This window comes from Populus nigra, chromosome 13 (assembly GCF_951802175.1).
Source record: "Populus nigra chromosome 13, ddPopNigr1.1, whole genome shotgun sequence".
NCBI lineage: Eukaryota > Viridiplantae > Streptophyta > Magnoliopsida > Malpighiales > Salicaceae > Populus > Populus nigra.
In genome coordinates, this window is record NC_084864.1 from 14,116,153 (window position 1) to 14,140,033 (window position 23,881).

The 23,881-nt window shown below is 33.3% G+C and overlaps 4 protein-coding genes across 6 annotated transcripts; all 4 read right to left on the bottom strand.

Moving 5' to 3' along the window:
• Positions 1-2,020: 2,020 nt before the first annotated feature.
• LOC133671652 (GDSL esterase/lipase 1-like) lies at positions 2,021-4,503 on the bottom strand. Of its 2 annotated transcripts, none has more exons than XM_062092464.1 (5): positions 3,889-4,503; positions 3,298-3,419; positions 2,905-3,099; positions 2,545-2,809; positions 2,021-2,458 (listed from the first exon to the last, which is right to left on the bottom strand). In XM_062092464.1, exons 1-5 carry the CDS (start codon positions 4,142-4,144, stop codon positions 2,415-2,417), a joined length of 882 nt encoding a protein of 293 aa, XP_061948448.1. In that variant the 5' UTR covers positions 4,145-4,503; the 3' UTR covers positions 2,021-2,414. The 2 variants fall into 2 exon arrangements, with proteins under 2 accessions (XP_061948448.1, XP_061948447.1); XM_062092463.1 differs by having other exon boundaries at positions 2,905-3,135; positions 3,889-4,497.
• Positions 4,504-5,732: 1,229 nt separating this feature from the next.
• On the bottom strand, positions 5,733-8,284 carry LOC133670897 (GDSL esterase/lipase 1-like). Its single transcript, XM_062091495.1, has 5 exons — positions 7,620-8,284; positions 6,911-7,032; positions 6,518-6,748; positions 6,157-6,418; positions 5,733-6,070 (listed from the first exon to the last, which is right to left on the bottom strand). Exons 1-5 carry the CDS (start codon positions 7,864-7,866, stop codon positions 5,847-5,849), a joined length of 1,086 nt encoding a protein of 361 aa, XP_061947479.1. The 5' UTR covers positions 7,867-8,284; the 3' UTR covers positions 5,733-5,846.
• Positions 8,285-11,031: 2,747 nt separating this feature from the next.
• Positions 11,032-13,068, bottom strand: LOC133670898 (GDSL esterase/lipase 1-like). The gene is made up of 5 exons (XM_062091496.1): positions 12,769-13,068; positions 12,216-12,337; positions 11,804-12,034; positions 11,447-11,708; positions 11,032-11,360 (listed from the first exon to the last, which is right to left on the bottom strand). The coding sequence occupies exons 1-5, from the start codon at positions 13,013-13,015 to the stop codon at positions 11,137-11,139; spliced, it is 1,086 nt and encodes a 361-aa protein (XP_061947480.1). The 5' UTR covers positions 13,016-13,068; the 3' UTR covers positions 11,032-11,136.
• Positions 13,069-16,493: 3,425 nt separating this feature from the next.
• On the bottom strand, positions 16,494-19,599 carry LOC133671578 (zinc finger protein 4-like). Of its 2 annotated transcripts, XM_062092364.1 has the most exons (3): positions 19,036-19,599; positions 18,009-18,133; positions 16,494-17,619 (listed from the first exon to the last, which is right to left on the bottom strand). In XM_062092364.1, exon 3 carries the CDS (start codon positions 17,527-17,529, stop codon positions 16,753-16,755), a length of 777 nt encoding a protein of 258 aa, XP_061948348.1. In that variant the 5' UTR covers positions 17,530-17,619; positions 18,009-18,133; positions 19,036-19,599; the 3' UTR covers positions 16,494-16,752. The 2 variants fall into 2 exon arrangements, with proteins under 2 accessions (XP_061948348.1, XP_061948347.1); XM_062092363.1 differs by lacking the exon at positions 18,009-18,133 and having other exon boundaries at positions 19,036-19,598.
• Positions 19,600-23,881: the final 4,282 nt, after the last annotated feature.

Genomic DNA, 23,881 nt, shown 5'->3' on the forward strand with positions numbered 1-23,881 from the left:
TACAAGGTTTACCATCCTCAAACACAAAAAATGGTTGTTACCAGGGATGTCCACTTTCAAGGAGAAGATCAGTGGGACTGGGGACAATCACAAATGAATAATCAGCCTCATGAAGAAGAGCAATGGGAATGGGGACACTCATAAAGAAACCAGCAGCCTGCAGATCCATTGCTAGATGAAACATTTAATGATCCACCAACAAGAGGCACTCGATCACTTGAGGATGTCTATCAAAGGAGCAATGTAGCCCTCTGTGAACCAGAAGGCTATGAAGAAGCTAAACAAAGTCCAGAATGGCAGAAAGCAATGCAGGAGGGATATCAATAATTGAGAAGAATTACGCATGGGAACTTGTTGACAGACCACCTGGAAAAAACATCATTGGCGTGAAGTGGATATTCAGGACTAAACTGAATGCTGACAATACCATCAACAAGCATAAAGCTAGGCTGGTGGTCAAGGGGTATGCACAAATCTATAGTGTTGATTATTCAGATACTTCTGCACCTGTAGCGAGAATGGACACCATTAGACTTTTACTTGTTGTTGCTACTCAAAAGAACTGGAAAGTATTCCAGTTAGATGTCAAATTTGCCTTCCTCAATGGCATATTGCAAGAAGAAATTTACGTTGAGCAGCCTGCTGGTTTTGAAATTCAAGGGAAGGAAGACAAAATGTATTTACTGAAAAAAGCTCTATATGGGTTAAAGCAAGCACCTAGGGCATGGTATGGTCGGATTGATGATTATTTGACAGGTGCTGGCTTTCAAAAGAGCTTGTCTGAAGCAACTCTTTATGTGAAGAGCATCAACAATGATGTGATTATAATTTCACTCTATGTTGATGATCTCTTGGTGACAGGGAGCAACACAGAGCAGGTTGAACATTTCAAGCTGAATATGATGGAAGTTTTTGAGATGATTGATCTCGGTCTAATGAGCTTCTTCCTGGGAATGGAAATCTTACAGGGCAAGGATGAAATCTTCATTTGTCAAAAGAAGTATTCAATGGAATTTTTGAAGAAATTCCATATGGAAAGTTGCAAGCCAACAACTACCCCAATGAACCAAAAGGACAAATTCAGCAAAGAAGATGGCACTGCCAAGGTGGATGAAGAGAAATTCAGAAGCTTGATTGGGTGTTTGCTGTATTTAACAGCAACTAGACCCGACATACTTCATGCAACAAGTTTACTATCTCGGTTTATACATTGTCCCAGTGAAATTCACATGAGAGCTGCCAAAAGAATCCTAAGGTACATCAAAGGGACCTGCAGCTATGGAGTCAAATTTCAGAAGTGTCAGGAATTAAAACTACATGGATTTTCTGACAGTGATTGGGGAGGATCCATTGATGACATGAAGAGCACCTCTGGTTTTTGTTTCAACCTAGGGTCAGCTATATTTTCATGGTCATCCAAAAAGCAAGACATGGTGGCTCAATCTACAGTAGAGGCAGAATTCATTGCTGCCACAACAACTGTAAACCAAGCTATTTGGCTTCAGAAATTGCTACGTGATTTACATATGGAAGGAGAGGTAGCAACTGAAATTTCAGTTGACAATCAAGCAGCTATAGCAATCTCACATAATCCTGTGTTTCATGGGAAAACAAAGCATTTCAACATCAAGTTTTATTTTTTACGTAAGGTGCAGAAAAATGGTGATGTCAGGTTGATATATTGCAAGTCTGAAGAACAATTAGCGGATTTGTTTACTAAACCACTTCCAGTAAACAGGTTTGAATTTTTAAGACAAAAGATTGGAGTTTACAGCTCCTAAAGCAAGGAGGAGTGTTGGAAGATTGCTTCATGAGCTGGCAAAGAACCAGTCAAAGAAGAAGTAATCAAAGATTATTCATGCTCTGTATTTCCTGTTTTCATGCAAATAATTAACTGCGTCCTAGTCTCTAGGAATTAGGTGATCTGTTAGTATGTTAACAGATTGTAGCAGGATTTTTATGCTTTATTATAGCATTTCTGTTTTATTTTACAGTATAAATATCTGTAAAGATTGCAACATAAAGTGTAATCATATTCTTCAATTCTCAACATCAACAAACTGTTACTGTAAACATCAAAACTGTCCATTCTTTCTAAGTTTAATTTTTCTTTTCTAAACACTGTCACATCTAAAGCCTGAATCAACTTGGATTTGAAGCATGAAATTGAGTCATATTCGAGGTGCAGAACGGGTAATCAAAGTCATCTCCTGTCTGGGACTAAGTTTCGAACTATTTCTCGAACAGTGTCTTCAGGTTGTAAGGCTTGACGATTTTAGGACTCCCATCCCACATTAGCTTTGCAAACTGATAGTTGGCCTTTTCGGTTGGATGAAGTTCATCAAAGAAGAAATATTCGCTAACGTTATCGCACAGTTGGTATACTTTCAGGCCGCAAGCAAGCAAGGAGCCTCTCAATGGACCGCTGCCACAGCATGCCATTTCACCTCTTCGAAACCTTCACACAAAAATGTAGAATTGGAATCAGATAGTCCTAACATCATATTAGCAGATAAAGGAAACAATGTCAGCTAGAGGCTTCACCATATTTTGAAGGGTTATTGAAAATTGCAGTTGCTACAGTGTAGGCATCAAAAATTGAATAAGTATATCCTTTTAGTTGGCTCTTCTTAAGCTCTTTAAGAGCTTCAAGGAGTGCTCTATTGTGTAGTTTTGCCAGCAGCGTAAATTCTTCCATGCAGCCAGAGCCACCCGTGCTGGATAGTTTTAGTTCTCGAGAGAATGGAAAACAACCCCAAGGAATCAACTTTGATAGCCCAAATTTCCTTCCCCCTATCTTATAAATTTCCTGATACACCAAAATTAACGCAATCTTAGTTTGATGAACTTGGGGAAGAAAATGAAATAAAGAATTAATTCATATGGTCCGAACATGTTAATTACTTGGATCACGGTTGTTATGTTGCCAATAACCATCTTGACATACTCTTTTTTGGAGTAGGATTGAAGCAGAGTGGAGTTTGTGATGAAAGGTACCAAGTAGTCGTTGCTTCCAATGCTGAACATGTAAACAGCTGTGGATAACAATGTCTTAACTTCTGAAGCTCCTAGTTTTTTCCTTAGCTGCTTCTCCATATTCTTGAAATTACGTAATTGAGTTTTAAGGCCCATAATCTATGAAGGAACAAGCGGGAAAAATGAAAAACAAATATAGTATAAGTAATCATGCAACTTAAGAGATGGATAACTTTATATGAATTCAGGTTTATGTACACAGATTTACTTAAGCTAAATCCAGACCAACAGGTAGGAAAAATTTAGCAATGGAGCACATACCGGTCCTTGATTATTTTCAACGAGAGCACCAGCTCCCCCTGATGCAAAGTTGACTCCATTTGTGAATTGATGGTTGCCGGGTTGTAAATATGGTGGAATTAATGGTAGCTTTGCAAATTCAGCTGCAACAAAGTTACAAGAATCATTTTGCCAAAAACATATTGTGTCAGTAATAATAAGTTGTAAAGAACAATCGAAAACAAACTAGATTTTAAGGATGCGGTTGAAATTGTGCGTGGCATGTAGACTTGCTTTGAAGGAACCTTGGCCCCCCAGATTTTTCATAAAGCTGATCAATTTGAGTCTTAGACTTGGGAGTCTTTAAATTAGAAATACAAACAGGGCCCCCAAAACTTCAGTTAATTTACTTTGACCTAATTTTATTATATCATAGTTAATCATAAAAACAAGCTAACAGATTAATTTGATGACCCGCTAATCCGTGATATGGAAATTCAATATATATATATATATATATATATATATATATATATATATATATATATATATCCAACAATCTATTTCAAAACAGAAAGAAAAGAGCAGAAATTAAAAAAAGGGAGAAGAAAAATTGCCAAGTATTGTACTTACCAATAAAATCTGGAATTAATCGACCATCACTGACCCTTCCTGTGGGATGCTTAAAATATGTCTCTCCATATGGAAAGATACTTAGTTTGGCAAGGCTAGTGTTGCTAGTGTTGAGATAAATATTATTCCCAGCATCATAAAAGGAATCTCCAAAGATGAATAAAGCACCATGAGAGTAACTGTGGCAGCTTGTTGGGACTAGAAAACTTGCACAGAGCATCAAGAAACATAAAATGCTGGACCTTGAACTCCCCATGTTTTTAGTGCTTCACTCTCTATTAAATCTGATCCTCAATCTCCTCTTTAATACATAGACAAAAACCAAGTGAGCAATGGTACGGTGGGTCCGTAATAGTTTCTGTTGGCGGCTTCTGGCCAGTGGGGAAGAGGAGTTGCTGCTGGTTTTGGGTTGATGGTTGTTTGTGGGTAAATTCGGGCGGAGATGATTTTTCTCGTCGGGGATTAAAGTTCTAGAGGCTGGGTGGTGCTTTGTGGATGAGTTGGTGAGCTTGAGATCCATAAAAACAAATAAAGGGATCAACTTGAAATATAAATCTATTAAATGCTATTGAAAAGAAAATTGTCATCGGAATTATAGACTTCACTTGAAAAATTGCCAATTGAAAAAGAAATTCCATCAAAGTGATGGAATTTACTCTATGGAAAATTTGAAAGAAAATTGTTGTTGCCATATATTGATGAGCTTTGTTTGAAATAAAATGTCTTTTAAGAGAAAATTTTCATCTGACTAATGGACTTTACTTAAAATAAAAAATATCTTTTTAAGAGAAAACTATCACTAAATTGATGACGAAAATATAATTTAAAAAAAATCGCATGAAGAAAATTTGTCATTAAACTAATAGGCTTTACTTGAAATAAAAATATTATTTAAAAAGCAAATTGTCATCGAATTAATAGAATTTACTTTAAAATAAAATACTATTAGAAAGAAAATTGCAATTGAAATGATGAGCTTTACTTGAAACAAGATTTGAAGGAAAATTGTTGTTGACATTTGATTGATAGGCTATGCTTGAAAAGTTTCCATTTAAAGAAATTTTCCATCGGGTTTTACTTGAAACCAAAAATATTATTTGAAAGAAATTGTCGTCAAACAAATATATTTTAGAGTTAAATAAAAATGATTGTGTCACCAAATTGATGGCTTCAAATGCAAGTATCCTTCTTTGTTAGGCGTGAGACAAACAAGTCAAAATGAGAAACAAACAATAATAAAAATAAAAGGATTCTCCAATTAATTGCTAGAACTTCCCCATGCCATCTTTAACCTCTAGTTCTAAATCATGCAACTGATTAAAATTTTAGGGTCATTTATTTGCTTGAATTTAGCTTGAAAGCAGGCAATCTGGTTTTGAGCCTCTTATACCTTTAATGATTTTTTGTGTAGAAGTTTGATTTGCCTCTAGGATTGTCCTCAAGTGATATTGTTCATATTCTTTGCTTACTTTTCATCCATATCATGATAAGATTGTTTCCTCAACAACTCATAACTCATGATGAAGTTTTTCAGATTATCATTTAATTATTGTAATTGTCATGGATTCAAACAAGCATAATTGTCCCAACTCATCTAAATGTGTTTATTTTTTCTAAAAGCCATGCCATATCGAGACACATGCATCACCATAATTGTTTTGGCCAAGAAATATGCAAACTCAGTCAAATGATAAAGATTTTATTTTAAAACATTTTATTTATGAAATCTACCTCTTTCTTATTTTAGGACAGTCGCATGTCTGCGACGTCGCAACAATCCTAGTCCACTCTCAAATCCTAGATGTTGGTATTCTGGAAAAATCAGGAAAAATAAGGAGGCAAGGAACTCTCAAAGCCTGAATCAACTTATTAGCTTCGAAGCAAGAAAATGATATTCAGTCATATTCCAGGTGCAGAACGGGTAAACAAAGTCATTTCCTGTCTGGGAATAAGTTGAGCTATTTCTCGAACAGTGTCTTCAGGTTGTAAGGCTTGACGATTTCAGGACTCCCATCCCACATTAGCTTTGCAAATTGATAGTTGGCCTTTTCGGTTGGATGAATTCCATCAAAGAAGAAATATTCGCTAACGTTATCGCACAGTTGGTATACTTTATGGCCGCAAGTAATGGAGCCTCTCAATGGACCACTGCCACAGCATGCCATTTTCACCTCTTCGAAACCTTCACACAAAAATGTGAAATTGGAATCAGATAGTCCTCACATCATATCAGCAGATAAAGGAAACTCTGTAAGCTAGAGGCTTCACCATATTTTGAAGGGTTATTGAAAATTGCAGTTCCTGCAGTGTAGGCATCAAAAATTGAATAGGTACATCCTTTTAGTTGGCTCTTAAGCTCTTTGAGAGCTTTAGGGAGTGCTCTGTTGTGTAGTTTTGCAAGCACTGTAACTTCTTCCATGCAGCCAGAGCCACCTGTTCTGACTATTTCTAGTGCTCGAGAGATTGGTGGACAACCTAAAGGAAGCAACTTTGATAGCCCAAATTTCCTTCCCCCTATCTTATAAATTTCCTGAGACACCAAATTAAATTAATGCAATCTTAGTTTGATGAACTTGGGGAAGAAAATGAAATAAAGAATTAATTCATATGGTCTGAACATGTTAATTACTTGGATCACGGTTGTTATGTTGCCAATAACCATCCTGACATACTCTTTCTTGGAGTAGGATTGAAGCACAGTGGAGTTTGTGATGAAAGGTACCAAGTAGTCGTTGCTTCCAATGCTGAACATGTAAACAGCTGTGGATAACAATGTCTTAACTTCTGAAGCTCCCAGTTTTTGCCTTAGCTGCTTCTCCATATTCTTGAAATTACTTAATTGAGTTTTAAGGTCCATAATCTATGAAGGAACAAGCGGGAAAAATGAAAAAAAAAATAATATAAGTAATCATGCAACTTAAGAGATGGATAACTTTATATGAATTCAGGTTTATGCACACAGATTTATTCAAGCTAAATCCAGTCCAACGGGCAGGAATAATTTAGCAAAAGGAGCACATACCAGTCCTTGATTAGTTTCAACGAGAGCACCAGCTCCGCCTGATGCAAAGTTGACTCCATTTGTGAATTGCTTGTTTCCGGGTAGTAAATATAGTGGAATGAATGGTAGCTTTGCAAATTCAGCTACAACAAAGTTACAAGAATCATTTTGCCACAAACATATTGTGTCAGTAATATTAAGTTTGAAAACGAACTAGATTTGAAGGATGCGGTTGGAATTGGGCGTGGCATGTAGACTTGCTTTGAAGGAACCTTGGCCCTCCAAATTTTTCATAAAGCTGAATTTGAGTCTTAGACTTGGGAGTCTTTAAATTAAAAATACAAACAGGGCACCCAAAACTTCAGTTATTTTACTTTGACCTAATGTATAAATCCTTGTAATTTTCTCACAGGCCCCCATTTATTTTGTTCTGCCTCTGTCTAAAACACTATGATGCCGAGTTTCAGTATGATAAGAGAGACAGTACGAATCCTCAATATGTTCCTTGATCAAATCTTTCCCTCAATATCTACTTATTCTCCATAATACATTCAGCTTCATTTTTTCTCCTACAATTTTTAGAGTATTTTTTCACAAGTCAAACCAGTCATTAATTGGCTTATGAGAAAAGAATCTATTAATTAACTAGTGATCAATATAGAAATTCAAAACGGAAAGAAAAGAGCAGAAATTAAAAGGGAGAAGAAAAATTGCAAAGTACTGTACTTACAAATAAAATCTGGAATTAATCGACCATCACTAGCCCTTCCTGTGGGATGCTTAAAATATGTCTCTCCATATGGAAAGATATTTAGTTTGGGAACGTTAGTGTTGAGATAGATATTATTCCCAGCATCATAAAAGGAATCTCCGAATATAAATAAAGCACCATGAGAGTAACTGTGGCAGCTTGTTGGGACTAGAAAACTTGCACAGAGCATCAAGAAACATAAAATGTTGGACCTTGAACTCCCCATGTTTTGTAGTACTTCACTCTCTATTAACTCTGATCCTCAATCTCCCCTTTAATACATAGACAAAAACTAAGTGGCAAATGGTACGGTGGGTCTGTAATAGTTTCTGTTGGCTGCTTCTGGTCAGTGGAGAAGAGGAGTTGCTGCTGGTTTTGGGTTGATGGTTGTTTGGGGGTAAATTCCGGCGGAGATGATTTTTCTGGTCGGGGATTAAGGCACTAGAGGCTGGGTGGTGTTTTGTGGATGAGTTGGTGTTGAGCGGGTTGTTGATTTGAGAGGAAGGAGGCTCTGAAGTTTCAATGGCATTCATGGATTCTGGTCACAGAAAAACGAAAGGGGGCTGCTTTTTTTCTTGTTTTTAGTACGTAAGATTTTTTTTTATGGTTTTTTATTGTTTCTTTTTCTTTTTCTTTGTCTGTATTTTCTCTGTAGGCTCTCATCAGTCTCTTCTCTCTTTTTTTCCTCATATTCTTTCTCTAAATTTTCTCCTGATTTTCCGCTAGGAATCTTCTCTCCCCCTTTACTCCGAAACTAAGCCCTTCTATTTTGTACTAAAAATGTTATCTTTTATTTTCAAACCTTTTCGAATTTCAATTTTTAATATTTAAATAAAAAATAAATAAATTATAATTTCCAATTTTCAAATAAAAATAAAAATTTTAATTTCTTTTATTATTTATTTTATATTTGAAAAAAAAATTAAAAATCAAATAAGTTATGATAATTGTCCTCTTTTTACAATACTCACTATATAAAGAATTTTAAAAAAAATCATTTTCATTTAATTTTATGTTGAAAAACTGTAAAGAAAAAAAATATATCACATGAAAAGAGGGTTTTTCTTTCTTGAAAGCTATACATTGTGTCAAATAATGCCACAATGGAGCAAAAGAAAATGATCAATTTGAGATCCACATAAACAAAAACAACAAGATTAACTAAGGATTTGTTGGATGAGAAATGAAAAGATTAACTTCGAATATATGTAAATGAAACGATTAACTTGAGATGATTCCCCGGATAAGAAACAAAAGGATCAACTTGAAATCCATATAAATGAAGAGATCAACTTGGAATTTACACAAACAAAAACAACAAGGTCAACTTGGGATCCATTAGATAAGAAATGAAAGGATCAATTAAGATGCATGTAAATAAAAGGCTCAACTTAGGATGCACATAAATAAAAATGACAAGATTAACTTGGGATCCGTCGGATGAAAAATGAAATGATCAAATTGAGATCCATATAAATAAAGTAATCCATATAAATGAAAATGACAAGAACAACTTGGAATATGTTAGATGAAAAATAAAAAGATCAACTTGGAATCCATGTAAATGAAGGGATTAACTTGGAATGCACGTAAACAAAAAATGGCAAGATCAATTTGAGATATGTTAGATAAAAAGATCAGCTTGTAATTCATGTAAATAAAGGGATTAATAATTTGGAATCCACTTAAACAAAAATGATGGGATAAACTTGGGAAATGTTGGATAAAAGAATCAACTTGGAATCCATGTAGTTGAAGGGATCAACTTGAGATCCACACAAAAAAAAATTGAAGGGATCAACTTGGAATCCAAATCTATTAAATGCTATTGAAATGAAAATTGTCATCGGAATCATAGACTTCACTTGAAAAATTGTCAATTGCAAAAAAAAAATTATCCATCAAAGTGATGGAATTTACTCGATGGAAAATTTGAAAGAAAATTGTTATTGTTATCGTATTGATAAGCTTTGTTTGCTTTTAAAAGAAAATTTTCATTAGATTGATAGAATTTACTTGAAATAAAAATATTTTTAAGAGAAAATAGATATCACTAAATTGATAACCTTTACTTGAATCGAAAATATAATTTGAGAAAAAATATATCACATGAAGGAAATTTTTCATTGGACTAATAAGCTTTACTTGAAATAAAAATATTATATAAAAAAATTGTAATAGAAAATTGATAGACTTTACTCTAAAATAAAATACTATAAGAAAGAAAATTGCAATAGAAATGATGAGGTTTACTTGAAACAAGATTTGAAGGAAAATTGTTGTTGACATTTGATTGATAGGCTATGCTTGAAAAGTTTCCATTTAAAGAAAATTTTCCTTTTACTTGAAACCAAAAATATTATTTGAAAGAAATTGTCATCAAACTAATATATTTTAGAGTTAAGTAAAAATAATTTTGTCGCCAAATTGATGGCTTCAAATGCAAATATCATTCTTTGTTAGGCGTGAGACAAACAAGTCAAAATGAGAAACAGACAATAATAAAAATAAAAGGATTGTCCAATTAATTGCTCGAACTTCCCCATGCCATCTTTAACCTCTAGTTCTAAATGATGCAACTGATTAAAATATTAGGGTCATTTATTTGCTTGAATTTAGCTTTAAAGCAGGCAATCTGGTTTTGAGCCCCTTTATACCTCTCTACCTTGACTTTGACAAGTGATATTGTTCATATTCTTTACCTACTTTTCATCAATATCATGATGAGATTGTTTCCTCAACAACTCATAACTCATGATGAAGTTTTTCAAATTATCATTTAGTTATTGTAATTGTCATGGATTTAAACAAGCACAATTGTTCCAACTCATCTAAATGTGTTTATTTTTTATAGAAGTCATGCCATATCGAGACACATGCATCACCATAATTGTTTTGGCCAAGAAATATGCAAACTCAGTCAAATGATAAAGATTCTACCTCTTTCTTATTTTAGGAAGGACCAAATCACAAATCTTAACCATCTTGTTGAAGTAGGTCCAATCAATAAAATAAAATTGTGGAGATGTAAATTTGAAACAAAGTGCAAAATTCATTTCTCGGTGAAAGACAAAAACCATGTTATTCAAGTACAAAGATACAATTTTTGAAGTTTTGCTGGCATGGCCGTTGGTTGTTTGTCCCAAAATTTTGACTGCTTTTGAAAATGCATGGCTTACATGGATTCTAAAGAAATGAAAAGCTAGGAGGTTTTATTCCGAATGAGAGTTTTGGCTTTAAAAAGGAGATCATCGTATTCTTGCTTCACGTATGTTGATCTTGCTCATTTATTAGTAAAAAACTTACGAATCTCATTGTCATAAGAAATTTTATTGTCCGATACAAATACAATTCAAGCTATTCAATTCTAGAGTTCTGTGCTAGAGTCTAAAGCCTGAATCAACTTATTAGCTTCGAAGCAAGAAAATGAAATTCAGTCATATTCGAGGTGCAGAACGGGTAAACAAAGTCATTTCCTGTCTGGGAATAAGTTGAGCTATTTCTCGAACAGTGTCTTCAGGTTGTAAGGCTTGACGATTTCAGGACTCCCATCCCACATTAGCTTTGCAAATTGATAGTTGGCCTTTTCGGTTGGATGAATTCCATCAAAGAAGAAATATTCGCTAACGTTATCGCACAGTTGGTATACTTTCCGGCCGCAGGTAAAGGAGCTTCTGAATGGACCGCTGCCACAACATCCCATTTTTACCTCTTGGAAACCTTCACACAAAAATGTAAAATTGGAATCAAACAGTCCTAACATCATATTCGCAAATAAAGCAAACACTGTAAGCTAGAGGCTTCACCATATTTTGAAGGGTTATTGAAAATTGCAGTTGCTACAGTGTAGGCATCAAAAATTGAATAAGTATATCCTTTTAGTTGGCTCTTAAGCTCTTTAAGAGCTTCAGGGAGTGCTCTGTTGTGTAGTTTTGCCAGCAGCGTAACTTCTTCCAAGCAGCCAGAGCTACCTTTGCTGGATAGTTTTAGTGCTCGAGAGACTGGTAAACAACCCAAAGGAAGAACCTTTGATAGCCCAAATTTCCTTCCCCCTATCTTATAAATTTCCTGAGACACCAAAATTAATGCAATCTTAGTTTGATGAACTTGGGGAAGAAAATGAAATAAAGAATTAATTCATGTAGTCGGAACATGTTAATTACTTGGATCACGGTTGTTATGTTGCCAATAACCATCTTGACATACTCTTTTTTGGAGTAGTATTGAAGCACAGTGGAGTTTGTGATGAAAGGTACCAAGTAGTCGTTGCTTCCAATGCTGAACATGTAAACAGCTGTGGATAACAATGTCTTAACTTCTGAAGCTCCTAGTTTTTGCCTTAGCTGCTTCTCCATATTCTTGAAATTACTTAATTGAGTTTTAAGGTCCATCCCCTATGAAGGAACAAACGGGAAAAATGAAAAAAAAAAAAAACAGTACAAGTAATCATGCAACTTGAGGGATATTGGATAATTATATGAATTCAGTTTTATGCACACAGATTTATTCAAGCTAAATGAAGTCACAGTGAGCAAAATCCAGTCCTAGGAATAATTTAGCAAAAGGAGCACATACCAGTCCTTGATTAGTTTCAACGAGAGCACCAGCTCCCCCTGATGCAAAGTTGACTCCATCTGTGAATTGATGGTTGCCGGGTTGTAAATATGGCGGAATTAATGGTAGATTTGCAAATTCAGCTGCAACAAAGTTCAAGAATCATTTTGCCAAAAACATATTGTGTCAGTAATAATAAGTTGTAAAGAACAAACGAAAACGAACTAGATTTTAAGGATGCGGTTGGAATTGGGCGTGGCATGTAGACTTGCTGTGAAGGAACCGTGGCCCGCCAAATTTTTCATAAAACTGAATTTGAGGCTTATACTTGGGAGTCTTTAAATTAAAAATACAAACAAGGCCCCCAAAACTTCAGTTAATTTACTATTACATCATAGTTATTATTATTACATCATAGTTATAAAAACAACCTAACCTAATAGTTTAACTCGAGGAGCCGCTAATCCGTCATATGGAAATTCAATATTATATATAACCAGCAATCCATTTCAAAACAGAAAGAAAAGAGCAGAAATCAAAAGGGAGAAGAAAAAATGCAAAGTATTGTACTTACCAATAAAATCTGGAATTAATCGACCGTCACTAGCCCTTCCTGTGGGATGCATAAAATGTGTCTCTCCATATGGAAAGATATTTGGTTTGGGAGTGTTAGTGTTGAGATAAATATTATTCCCAGCATCATAAAGGGAATCTCCGAAGATAAATAAAGCACCATGAGAGTAGCTGCGGCAGCTTGCTGGGACTAGAAAACTTGCACAGAGCATCAAGAAACATAAAATGTTGGAACTTGAACTCCCCATGTCTTAATTAGTGCTTCACTTTCTATTAACCCCGACCGTTAATCTCCCCTCTAATTAATAAAATAGACAAAAACTAAGTGAGCAATGGTACTGGATTTGAACCCCTTCTTATAGCCCCAGCATGCAGTTCCTAGTCACCATCTTCACCACGTAGCTCACAATTGTATATGATAGAAATCATGTACGTAGTTGTCAATTAGGAATATTGTTTTTTAATTCCTTAATCTTGCACACCAAGAAACTAGTTTTCTACATTAATTAATGATTACTTTAACAAATCTGCTAAGGAAACACATAAGATGAATTTATTATACCATATTTGAGAATGTTGAACTTTCGATTTTAAATGTTTTTTAAATATATATTTATCATGAAAAAATATTAAATTCAATTATTTTTTTAATGTTTATTTTATGATTTTGATATTTTATGAAAAAATACCATAAAGCAATTTTAAACATGCACTTAATCTTCCTATGATCCATTACGTTTACAAAATGGATTTTCTCATGCCACTGGTCTTGTTCAAAGATAATCTGCAAAAGAGCTGCTTATAATTTTATTTTATTTTTGGTAATGGGGTGTTTGTGAGGTCAAATTAATTTGTACAGAGTTAGTTTTGTAATGTCTTGGATTACATATTATAGGAATTAATTGAAATGTGTCCTGTCCGGACATCTAATTGAAAAAAAAAATATTTTTTAGACTATTACTTCGCCACCTTTTAGTCCAACAAAATAAACAATAAGCCATGAAAAATAGAAATACAAGTACGCAAGGTTAAAATAATTGAGGGGTTGAGACAGTTATTAAACTTGAACCGGCTTTGCGGGTTGATTCAGAATTCAGTTAGTTTGGTGGCTGTATTGATCTGGATAAGATAAAAGATTGGGGTAAGTAAAATCTTAGTTGATCCATGACTCGGATAACTCAGCAAAACTCGGATAAGACTAGGTTTTTTTTTCAAATGTATTTTTTCTCCTAACCAAAGATCTTATTTTTTTTATATTTTTTAACTGGTTATTAACCATTTTCAAGGTTCATTATATAAATACTAGAAAAATATTTTATTTTTTCAACATAAGATTTTAAGCCTTTTAGTATATATACTTTGTATTCACAAGAAAAAAGTTATATTTTTTTAATGTGGGATAAAAAAAACTTTTTTTGTTCAAATACTTCAACTTAAAAAAATAATATACTATCATAATATCTTTTCAATATGGGATACAAAACTTTTTTAAAACTTCATTATTTATAACATGTATAGCATTTATTCACACAGATTGTTTCTTAATTTTTTCATATAAAATATTAAAATTTTAAAAAAAAATTAATTTTCCTGGTTTGATCTGGATTGACTCGGGTCAATCCATGGAATTTTTTTTAATTTTTTATTATCGTTATAATTGTTATATATATAGTTTAAGATGCTCAAATAAAAAATAAAAAAAAAACCTTCAAAGACTAGGTTTGGTTTGACCCAAAAGTTAAGATAATTTAACACGTTTCTTTGACCTTGACTATAAACATGACTTGATGAGCAAGATTATTGGGTCATCGATAATAAGACTCAATTGGATAGTCACATTTAGCATTTAATATGGTTTTATTATGAATTATTATACGAATGAGTTGAATTTAAAGGATCCATTATAGTACGTATAAGCTGGAAGAGAAAAACTTGAAAGAAAATTTAATAAATTTGGCAAATCCAATGCTGAGAGAGTGGAAGAGAGTATGAGCTTCTTGCTTGATTGTAGTTCATGAAGATGAATCAAATCAAATATTAAAGAATAAATTTTTTAAAAAAATTAATTATATAAAAGGATCTAAAATAAAAAAAAAAGGAATGAGGGTGATAATTAAAATAAAAAATAAATTAGAGGGCAATCAAAAACTCTTAATCGAAGAGTTAAATTGAAAATAAAAATAACTTTAATAAAATAAAATAAAATCAAAAGAATGAGAATTAAATTAAAAAAATAATAGTAGTAATAGACCATAAACTTTGACTAAATGATAAAATTAAAAACCAATAAAACTTTAACAAAATAGCCAAGGAAAAAAGTTAGAAATCAAAAAAATAAGGATTAAATTGAAAAATAATACATGACAAATTAGAATTGATTGACTAAATCAAAAACAAATAAAACTTTTTATAGAAGAGAAAGGAGGAATTTAAAAGAATAAGGACTGAAACTAAAATACAAAAAATAAAGATAACTAAGTTGTGTTTTTTAAAGAAAAAAAGAAAAGAAAAGGAAAAAAAATTTCATCATTGACAAAACCATTCCGTCAACACTGACAAACACCTCAACAAGAAGAAAAGAAATGACATCACTTTTAACGATTTTATTGAAAGGTCAAGTTTGTCATTAGGAGGTGTCACGCACCTCCCACGTGTCAATATCTTTTTGAATTTTAAAATATATTAATTAAATGAAAATAATCAAATAACAGCTCATGGTTATATAATTAACAAAAAAAAAACTAAAGTGAAAAGATCAAAAGTCCTCTAAATTGATGTTTTATTTTTTTGGATTCTAAGGGTAAAGATGTCATTTTTATTATATTTAAAAAAAATAAAAAGCCTTAAATTCCTTCGACCAGCAGTTTTTTTAAAAAAAAATTATCCCAATGGTATTTTATTTTACTTATTTTAATATTCATAAAAAATTAAAAAAATCAAATATTCCTCAGAAAAATAATTAATGGGTCATTCAAAAACATCAAACTACCCAACTCATACTCTTATTTTTTCATGGAAGGGCACAACAATCTTATGAATGCAAGCCCAATCCTAATGTGGAGGCCAGACATCTCTCTAAAAAAACTACTATTAGATCTCATGGTTCAACTTGGGACAAGTGATAATTGTGTTTGGGCTCTCATGGCTTTGTTTGCTTCTCCATAATTGAGCAAAAACAGCTAAGCTTCAAGCTCTAAATATCCCACTAAAATTGTTAAATACTTTTGCGGGAAGGAAAGTTTGTGGAGGGATATTTGTTGGAAGTGATTTCATTTTATGCAAGTCCTTGTGTGAGCAGGCCTCATGCGAACGAAAGACCCATGCATCTCCTCGAACATGAGCATCTCCCAACAGAATAGCTCAAACAAATGGGAGTTTCTTGAGATTACATCTTGATGTTTGTAGGGCATATGGCTGGTCTCCATCTTTACGTTGTGATTTGTTGTTATCTTTGTTCAATAGTTTATGTTCATAAATTCGAATATCATGCTAATTAAAATGATGCTTGCAGGTTTTTCCGTCTATTTTCGTTTCTTTACTTCTGCTGCAGATTTTACTCAGCAATAATGCTTTCTGCTGTCGTGCTAATTTATGGACAGTTACAAGACAGTTCCCTAACATGAACTATGCACTCCCCATTCGTCGCAAGAAATGTAATTTGTCACGGGCACCACAGGCGGTAGTGAAAATTACGTGAGTAGTTTCTGCAAGTGTTCCATAAGCATCTGTTGAAAGTTGAATCCTAAATGATCCACTGGGATTGGAAATGAGAGACAGAATACATAATCAAACTACAATCGGTAATTAGCAATTACAGAAAATTGAGAAGATCAATCACATAGATATAACAAACACAAAATCTCCGAAATAATCCTCGAGAAGCTCTTATACACTGACATACAAGCTCAGCCATGGTCCATTGCACAGCTTGTTATACAAGAGATGATATCGGAACAGGAAAACTGCAACCGAAGTCCTGAAAGTCTTAAAGTTTCAGTGTGAGATCTGGGGCAGAATCGTCCAAGTTCACCGATGGAGTTGCCCCCAAAAAATTCATGTTTGAGCTTCGTGCAAGCACAAAACTTTGATGAGCGTCATCTGCCACAGCTACCTGTCGAAAACTACCTGGCCATACCAACTCTGCCTCTTCATCCTCCATAAATATTGGCAGACCCACGTATCCATGATCAAATCTTGCACTGCTACTTATGTCTTGTGGCCTTACTGGTTGTGCAAAACTTTGGTGAACTGAAGAATGTGCCTTCATTCCCAGAGATCGAAATGAGGATCCATGCAGAGGCAAAGATGCTAGGCTGGCATACCGTTCCGAGAAAATACCCATTCTTATTGCACGCTTTGCTAATGTCCTTTCTCTCTTGTGAGCATTTTGGTGTCCACCAAGTGCCTGAGAGCTGAAGAATTTGCGCTGACAGTAATTGCAAGAAAAAACTCGTGGTATTGCTTCAGCTGTAGGGCGCGATGCAGGATCGTTGCTACTTTCGCTTGTGCTTGACAATGAGAGTCCCATCGAGTCCCTTCCCCCTAACTCATCATCATTGAAGCAAAGTTTTAAGTCAAGAGAAACCGTTTCTGAACCGGATTGAGTTGCTATGGCATTTTTTAGATAAGAAGAGTTAGTGAGGCTTTCATTGGAGGGACCTGCAGAAGTTTCTTGGTTTGATAAGTTGGAAGCCACTTGGCTGCTAACATCAGAAACATTTTCTGATGATGCCTCAACTTCAAGATCAATAATAGGTTTCATCTTTGAAGATATTACTTCTAGCAAACACTTCACATGTATAGTTTCCAAGCGGTAGTCAGATTCAGACTCTGGAAACTAGATGTTTTCAACCTGCAGAATTCGGTGTAGTGAGTGAATGGTGTTTCACAGTTTAACTTTTACCAACGGATAGTGAAAGAAAAAATAGATAGCAAAACAAGGAAGACAAGAAGAACAATCTGAAGTTTGAGGTTGGGAAATCATCGACGATCATTTCCTCAGCATATATATCGCTTGGACAAGGAGATTCTTATAACAAGCATAGCAACACCCTACTATCCAAGTGATTCATAAACTTTACCAAGTTGACATTCTGTTCACTGATAGAAGGTGAACTCATTAATATTGTTTGGAGTAAAACCTACGATTCTAAAAAGCATCATCGAACTTGTACCATCATAATCGAACCTGAGTGAGTTGATGCATTCAAACACAGAAAGATTAGGCCTTTTTTGTCCTACCTCCACTTCAGTGGTCCCACTGTGAGCTTATTATGAGGCCATGTTTCCTCCACGATTATACATAGTGGACAATGATAAGGACAATGGAAGGGACAGGACACTCTCCTTAACTGGTATTCATTTATCTAAACAAAAATGTGGTGACCATAAAATTAACTGGAAGGATATAAAGAGATCAAGCTTCATAATCCAGACAAAATATATAGAAACAACGGAAATAAGCTACTCTTCAAATCTCATTGATTCCAAACTCTCTTACAAAAACAGAACAGGAAGCAGAAATTTTCATGTTACTAAAGCAATATCATGTCCCAAGTCAAAAATTAAGGACCAAAATTAAATTGAAGGAAAGGAAAGCACAGAACCCTGTCTGATGAAACACAAAAAGGTCAACCTAAAACTCTGTTAAGATTGGAGACTTATTTGGTTCTTTTATGAATATAAGCAGGCATTCAAATTTGGTGGGAATAAGTCCAATTAGCTACGAAGAGACCCTAGTTTAGTATATATGAGCTAGCAGAAGCAGCAGTCTTACTTGAAGGAAGGGAAGGTTGTGTATGCTTTTATGCAAATCATGAATATTGATCAACATAGAATTCATCACAATTAATTCAGTTCCTTGGTGGTATTTATGAACTCAATCAAGCAAGTAGCCTGCATTCAGCCCCAAAAAGGTCCTAAAATTAAGCATTCTGCCATTTTCCTATTGAAAAGAACAACAAAGCTTATGTTTGCAGAACCAGAATCATGTACTGTTACCAAGAAAAACTGATGAATGAATAAATAATCTAAACTCTCTTTTAAATGTAGGCTGCCTTTTAATGAGCTGAATTAGGTAGAGCAACCATCAAAACCGCAAGAAGAGATCCCAGCCACATAAAAGACCAAGATAGAGGTAGGGAAAGAACAGGAACATCAAGGGATATCAATCATCAAGAGCCACACACCTTCTTGGCATTAAAAAAACAGCAAAGCTAAACAAAATCTAGTACAAAGAGAATGAATAAGATAGCATGTAGAGCTTTACCATCCTGAATAGCAAGTAGAACCAACTGCTGCTACCAAGCTAGCTTCGGGAAATCACGAGTGAGGATACTGCTTAGAAATTAGAAACATCTGGCTACCTTGCTATCTAACTAGTGCTTTGCCCTGAATGATTGGTTGATGATCATCACAAGACAAAACAGGCTCGTGGGTTTCCTTGTTTTTGCAACACAAGTAGAGAAATGATAATGGAAAATGAAATGGAAAGAGAGAGAGAGAGATGGAGAGATGGTGGGTACTGATGTTTAATTATGGGAAAGCAAAGGTGAGAAGAGAGAGTGGGGGGGGACAGTGGCGAGGGATAAGTCAGAGAAAAGGTTTTGTTGTGTTTGGACTAATTTAACCAAAATTACAAAAGCAAGAAAAAGCATGTGTGGCATATGACTCCATAGTCTCCCAACTAAACTGTCACAAAGTCTTGGCCAATGTACTTGGTGATGTTTTTGTTGATTTTTGAGCAACTTCCTATGGCAATCAACTCAACTGCCTGCAAAACACAAGTACTACTCGCTACTACAACTGGGATAAGAGCATGTCTACAGCTAGAACAAAGCAAAAGAGAATTAGTCGTTAGTCCCACAAAAGATTCTTTCTTTCCGCTATAAGAGTTTATGCAGATAAATCCAGGATGCATGGGGTCACTCAAGTACTCTTCGTTCATCAGATTCACCGTCTACTTTCCTGTGCAAGCAAGTCTAGCTTAACTATAATGAATGTGTGTTTTGCATTTAACTTGTTTGAAAAAAACAAAATTATAAATTATAACTTTTTTATAACAGGGGTTTTAAAAAAGAATTTTTACTGTTCGTTTGAGATTGCAAATCAAATAGAGGTTAGACAAATTTAAATATAAATGCCATGGCAACAAGCACTCTCTCTTTTTTTTTTAATTTCTTTAACTTCCCTAAGATCCTAACCTGCCATAAATCTAAAAGCAAATGTTCCTTGCAACTGTACTCGTTATTCTATTCTGCATTATTGTTCCTTCTTTACATTTTTTTAGTCTTCAAAGCGGCTCCTTGGATAGATTTTGTTGATTCCAGAGAGGAGGAAATGATCAATTGCTATTATATTAATGGCAGGAATCCATTATATGTTGTTCTATGTTCTCAGGTACTTTTTGTTAGCTATAAAATTCCTCACTTACAGGCTATTTTATCTTGGCTGTGCACACTAACCTTCCCATTTGATTTTAATGGAGTTCATGTTATGTTAGAGTATCTGGGCTGTGCACACTGACCTTACAGGCTATTTTTGTTTATCAAACATTAGTTATAGAGTGAGATAATTCCCTTCAACAGCCAGTTCTTAGGGTCAGTTTGGGAAAGTTGCGACTGAATGTAGTTCAAAAGCTATAAATTATTATAGCCTCTGGTAAAAGGAGATGTGATATTAGCTTTTAAGTATATGCTACTGAATGAAAAGCCATGGAAGCTCAGAAAAAAAACAGAAGCAAAAGTTCGTGCACTTAGTTTCATTACTAGATGACTTGAGAACTTGGAAAGTAGATTAAATGTTTCAGTGGTAAAAAAAGTATTTTCAGATTAATTTATACATTAACTAAATCTATATATAGCAATCTAATATATTTAGAAGGATAAAGTTTTTAATTTACAACAGCCTAATATATTTAAAAGAATACATTCTTTTAATTAATGATTTTAAAAATCTCATTAAAAAATAGAATAAATTTTTTCGACTCTCAAATTTATATCCACGTACTCAAACCTAAGATTAATTATGGAATAAAGAGTTAAAAAAAAAAGCCTCCGAGCATCGGAACCACAAAGCACGAACCTCGGATACCCCTTGTAGCTTAATTTATCAAGCATATGTTGACAATTACACAGCCTCCAACTTGGAAGAAAGCTCCCAGAAGATAGAGAGAGCAGAGAGATCAGTTTCTATTAACAATAATATTGGTCTTGCTTTAGTGCCAGTTATGCCTTCTGATGGGTTTTATTTTTTATGTCTTTTTAAATTTTTAATATTTTCATATAAAAAATTATTTTGATACTTTATCAATCAATAAACACTTTATAGAAAAAAATATTACACTATATTACCAAACACATGTGTAATAAGGGTCTGTTTGGAAGTGTGGTATAAGTTGTTTTTCAAAGTATTTTTTACTTATAAATGCATCAAAATAATATATTTTTTATTTTTAAAAATTATTTTTGATACATAAACATTAAAACAATCTAAAAATATCAAAAAAATAATTAAAAACTAAAAAAAATTAAAAATTAAAAACATGATTATATCATAATACCAAACAAAACCTAAGTTAGTGCATCCAACCATACCTAAATTATTGCACCACAAGTTTAAGTGCATGTGAAGAGGTTAATAAACAAAGAAAAGAGTACATGGTACTAGTCGAGAAAATCAAATATGGTAAATCAAATCAACAAGACAAGCATAGAGCTTTCTTTTTACGACCCATGCGAAGAAGCTACGAGATAGGCTCATGTTATGCCTATAATCTAGGCAATTAGAAACCTAAACACATGCTCATAAAATATTAATATTGTCACTTCCAGTACTAATTAAAGTAGGTAATAAAGTATTGATGGTGATTAAAAGTGATAGTCGACCCTCATGTCAAACCAATGCAGTGTCGACAAATCATCCCAAAAGTGATGAAATTGTCAAAAAGATGCTAGAAACAAGAACAATTTTCGGTGCCATGATTACTGAGAAATTGGGGATATCTCAAATTAAATTCTTAGGTATTGTCCGATTCTCAACTTTATCCGAAAAGAAATGAAAACATATTGATTATCGAATATTTAACCCAATCAAAGTTCACCTACAATTATTTTTAAAATAAAAATTAAAAAAAATCAAAATCAAAATTCACATTCCAAAAAATAATATTTTTAAAATATCAATCATGGAAATCGAGGCACAAAAAATTAAAAAACAAAAGGTAAAATAAAAAAAAATAGTTTAAGTTACTTGTTTCATTATATATTATGGTTGAGGAAATACTTCACCGAGATGATTCCAACAACATTAATAATGGTCATTATCATAGCTGAGAGAAATCACACACACTACATCATGCAACGGACTTCCTCATATATTGGCGCACATATTACACGTTCTAGATACTTTTTTTCTCTCTTATTTAATTTAGTCTTGGATTATCTAATATCTCTTCAACTTATAATTTATAATCTGATTTTTTAATAACTTTTATGATTTTGTAATAATTTTTCAATTTAATATTGATTTTTTTCCCAACTTGACCCAATAAAAACCTAATTAAAAAAAAATAACAATATAAAAAAATAAAATAACTCAACCAGTCTCAATAACAGTTTGAAAGAACACAATAGAAAAGTGAAAATATACTCACACCTCAAAAAAAAATATTGTTGTTCTAATGTTTAACTATTTGATTTTTATGTTTTGAAATTCTAACATGTCATCAATTATAGAGAAAAAAAAAAAAGTTTCAAGTTTTGCCTACTTTAGTCGAGTTTAGTGAGTTCCATGTGACTTTGACATTTTTTCACTAAAAAAAGTTGCATGACCCGCGGCGTAATGTGAGAAGCAATCTACTAAAGAAACTAAAAGAGAAAGGAGTTCTTTAATAGTAATGTCATCGCAGGAATATGCCAAGTTCTGTAAATTCTTCAATTTCTTTGGCTACTTTCATATGCTATTTTTGGCATTATCACATTTGCTTTTTTCTCTCTCAAAGTTTTGATTTTTCAATTTTATCCTTTTATATCACATTTTCATCTTTTTTGTTTAAAAAATTCCTTCCATTTTGCTTTTCCTAGCATATTTATAATTTTGGACACCGTTCCATTATGTTTAGGAAATCGATTTTGAAAAATTAAACTATAATTATTGTTAAAAATAACAATTAAAAAATTAAAAATCAAGGGTTACATTCTAAAAAATTGAAACCCTCCTTGATATTTTTAATAGAATTGGCATGAAAACTGAGGCAAGGAGAAGAAAATAAAAAAAAGGAAAAAAAAAGAAAAGAAAAGTTGTTGAAGCCACTCCTTTCACCATGCATCATCGTTAAGAGAAGACCTTATCAAGATAATTTTAACGACATAAAAGATGATTCCAATAGAAGCTCAGATGAAGTTGCATGTGTCATTATAGTGTTGTGGTCTTCTTTACATGTTGACGCATGTGTTTTGTCCATGATTGTTTCTCATTTCATTTCATTTAATTTACAATTTTTTAATATCTTTTTAATTTAAAACTTAATTTTCTAATGACTCTTATATTTTTTTTCTCTCTTAATTCAATTTTGTTCATTATTTTTTAATAACTTTTCAATTTAATCCCAACTTAGTCTAATAAAGGCCTAACTGAGAAGAAACAATGATACAAGAAAATAAAAATAAATAAAATGACCCAACTACCCTTAATTGTAGCCTTGTCAAACACAACGGGAGAGTAGAAATGTCCTTGCACTTAAAAAAAAAATATTGTCATGCTCATGTTATCATTTGTCATCAATTGTAGAAAAAGAAAAACAAGCTCCTATACACTTTAAAACAAAATAGCAAAGCAAGTGCTAAGCAAGGAATTGGTTGGAAGGTTTCAAGTTTGGCCCGCTTAGTTCAGTTTAATAATAATATCAAAAAAATTCTTATGACTTTGACTTTTTCCCTAAAATAATTAGTATGACCAGCAATGCAACGTGAGAAGTAATTTAATTAACAAGAACTAGTTAAGAAGGGGGAATCATTGTTTTCATATTTACAAAGTACTATTTATTGGGACAATGTTTTTTGAAATTTTTAATTTTATCTTTTAATATTGAATTTATTAAGGATTGACCTTTATAA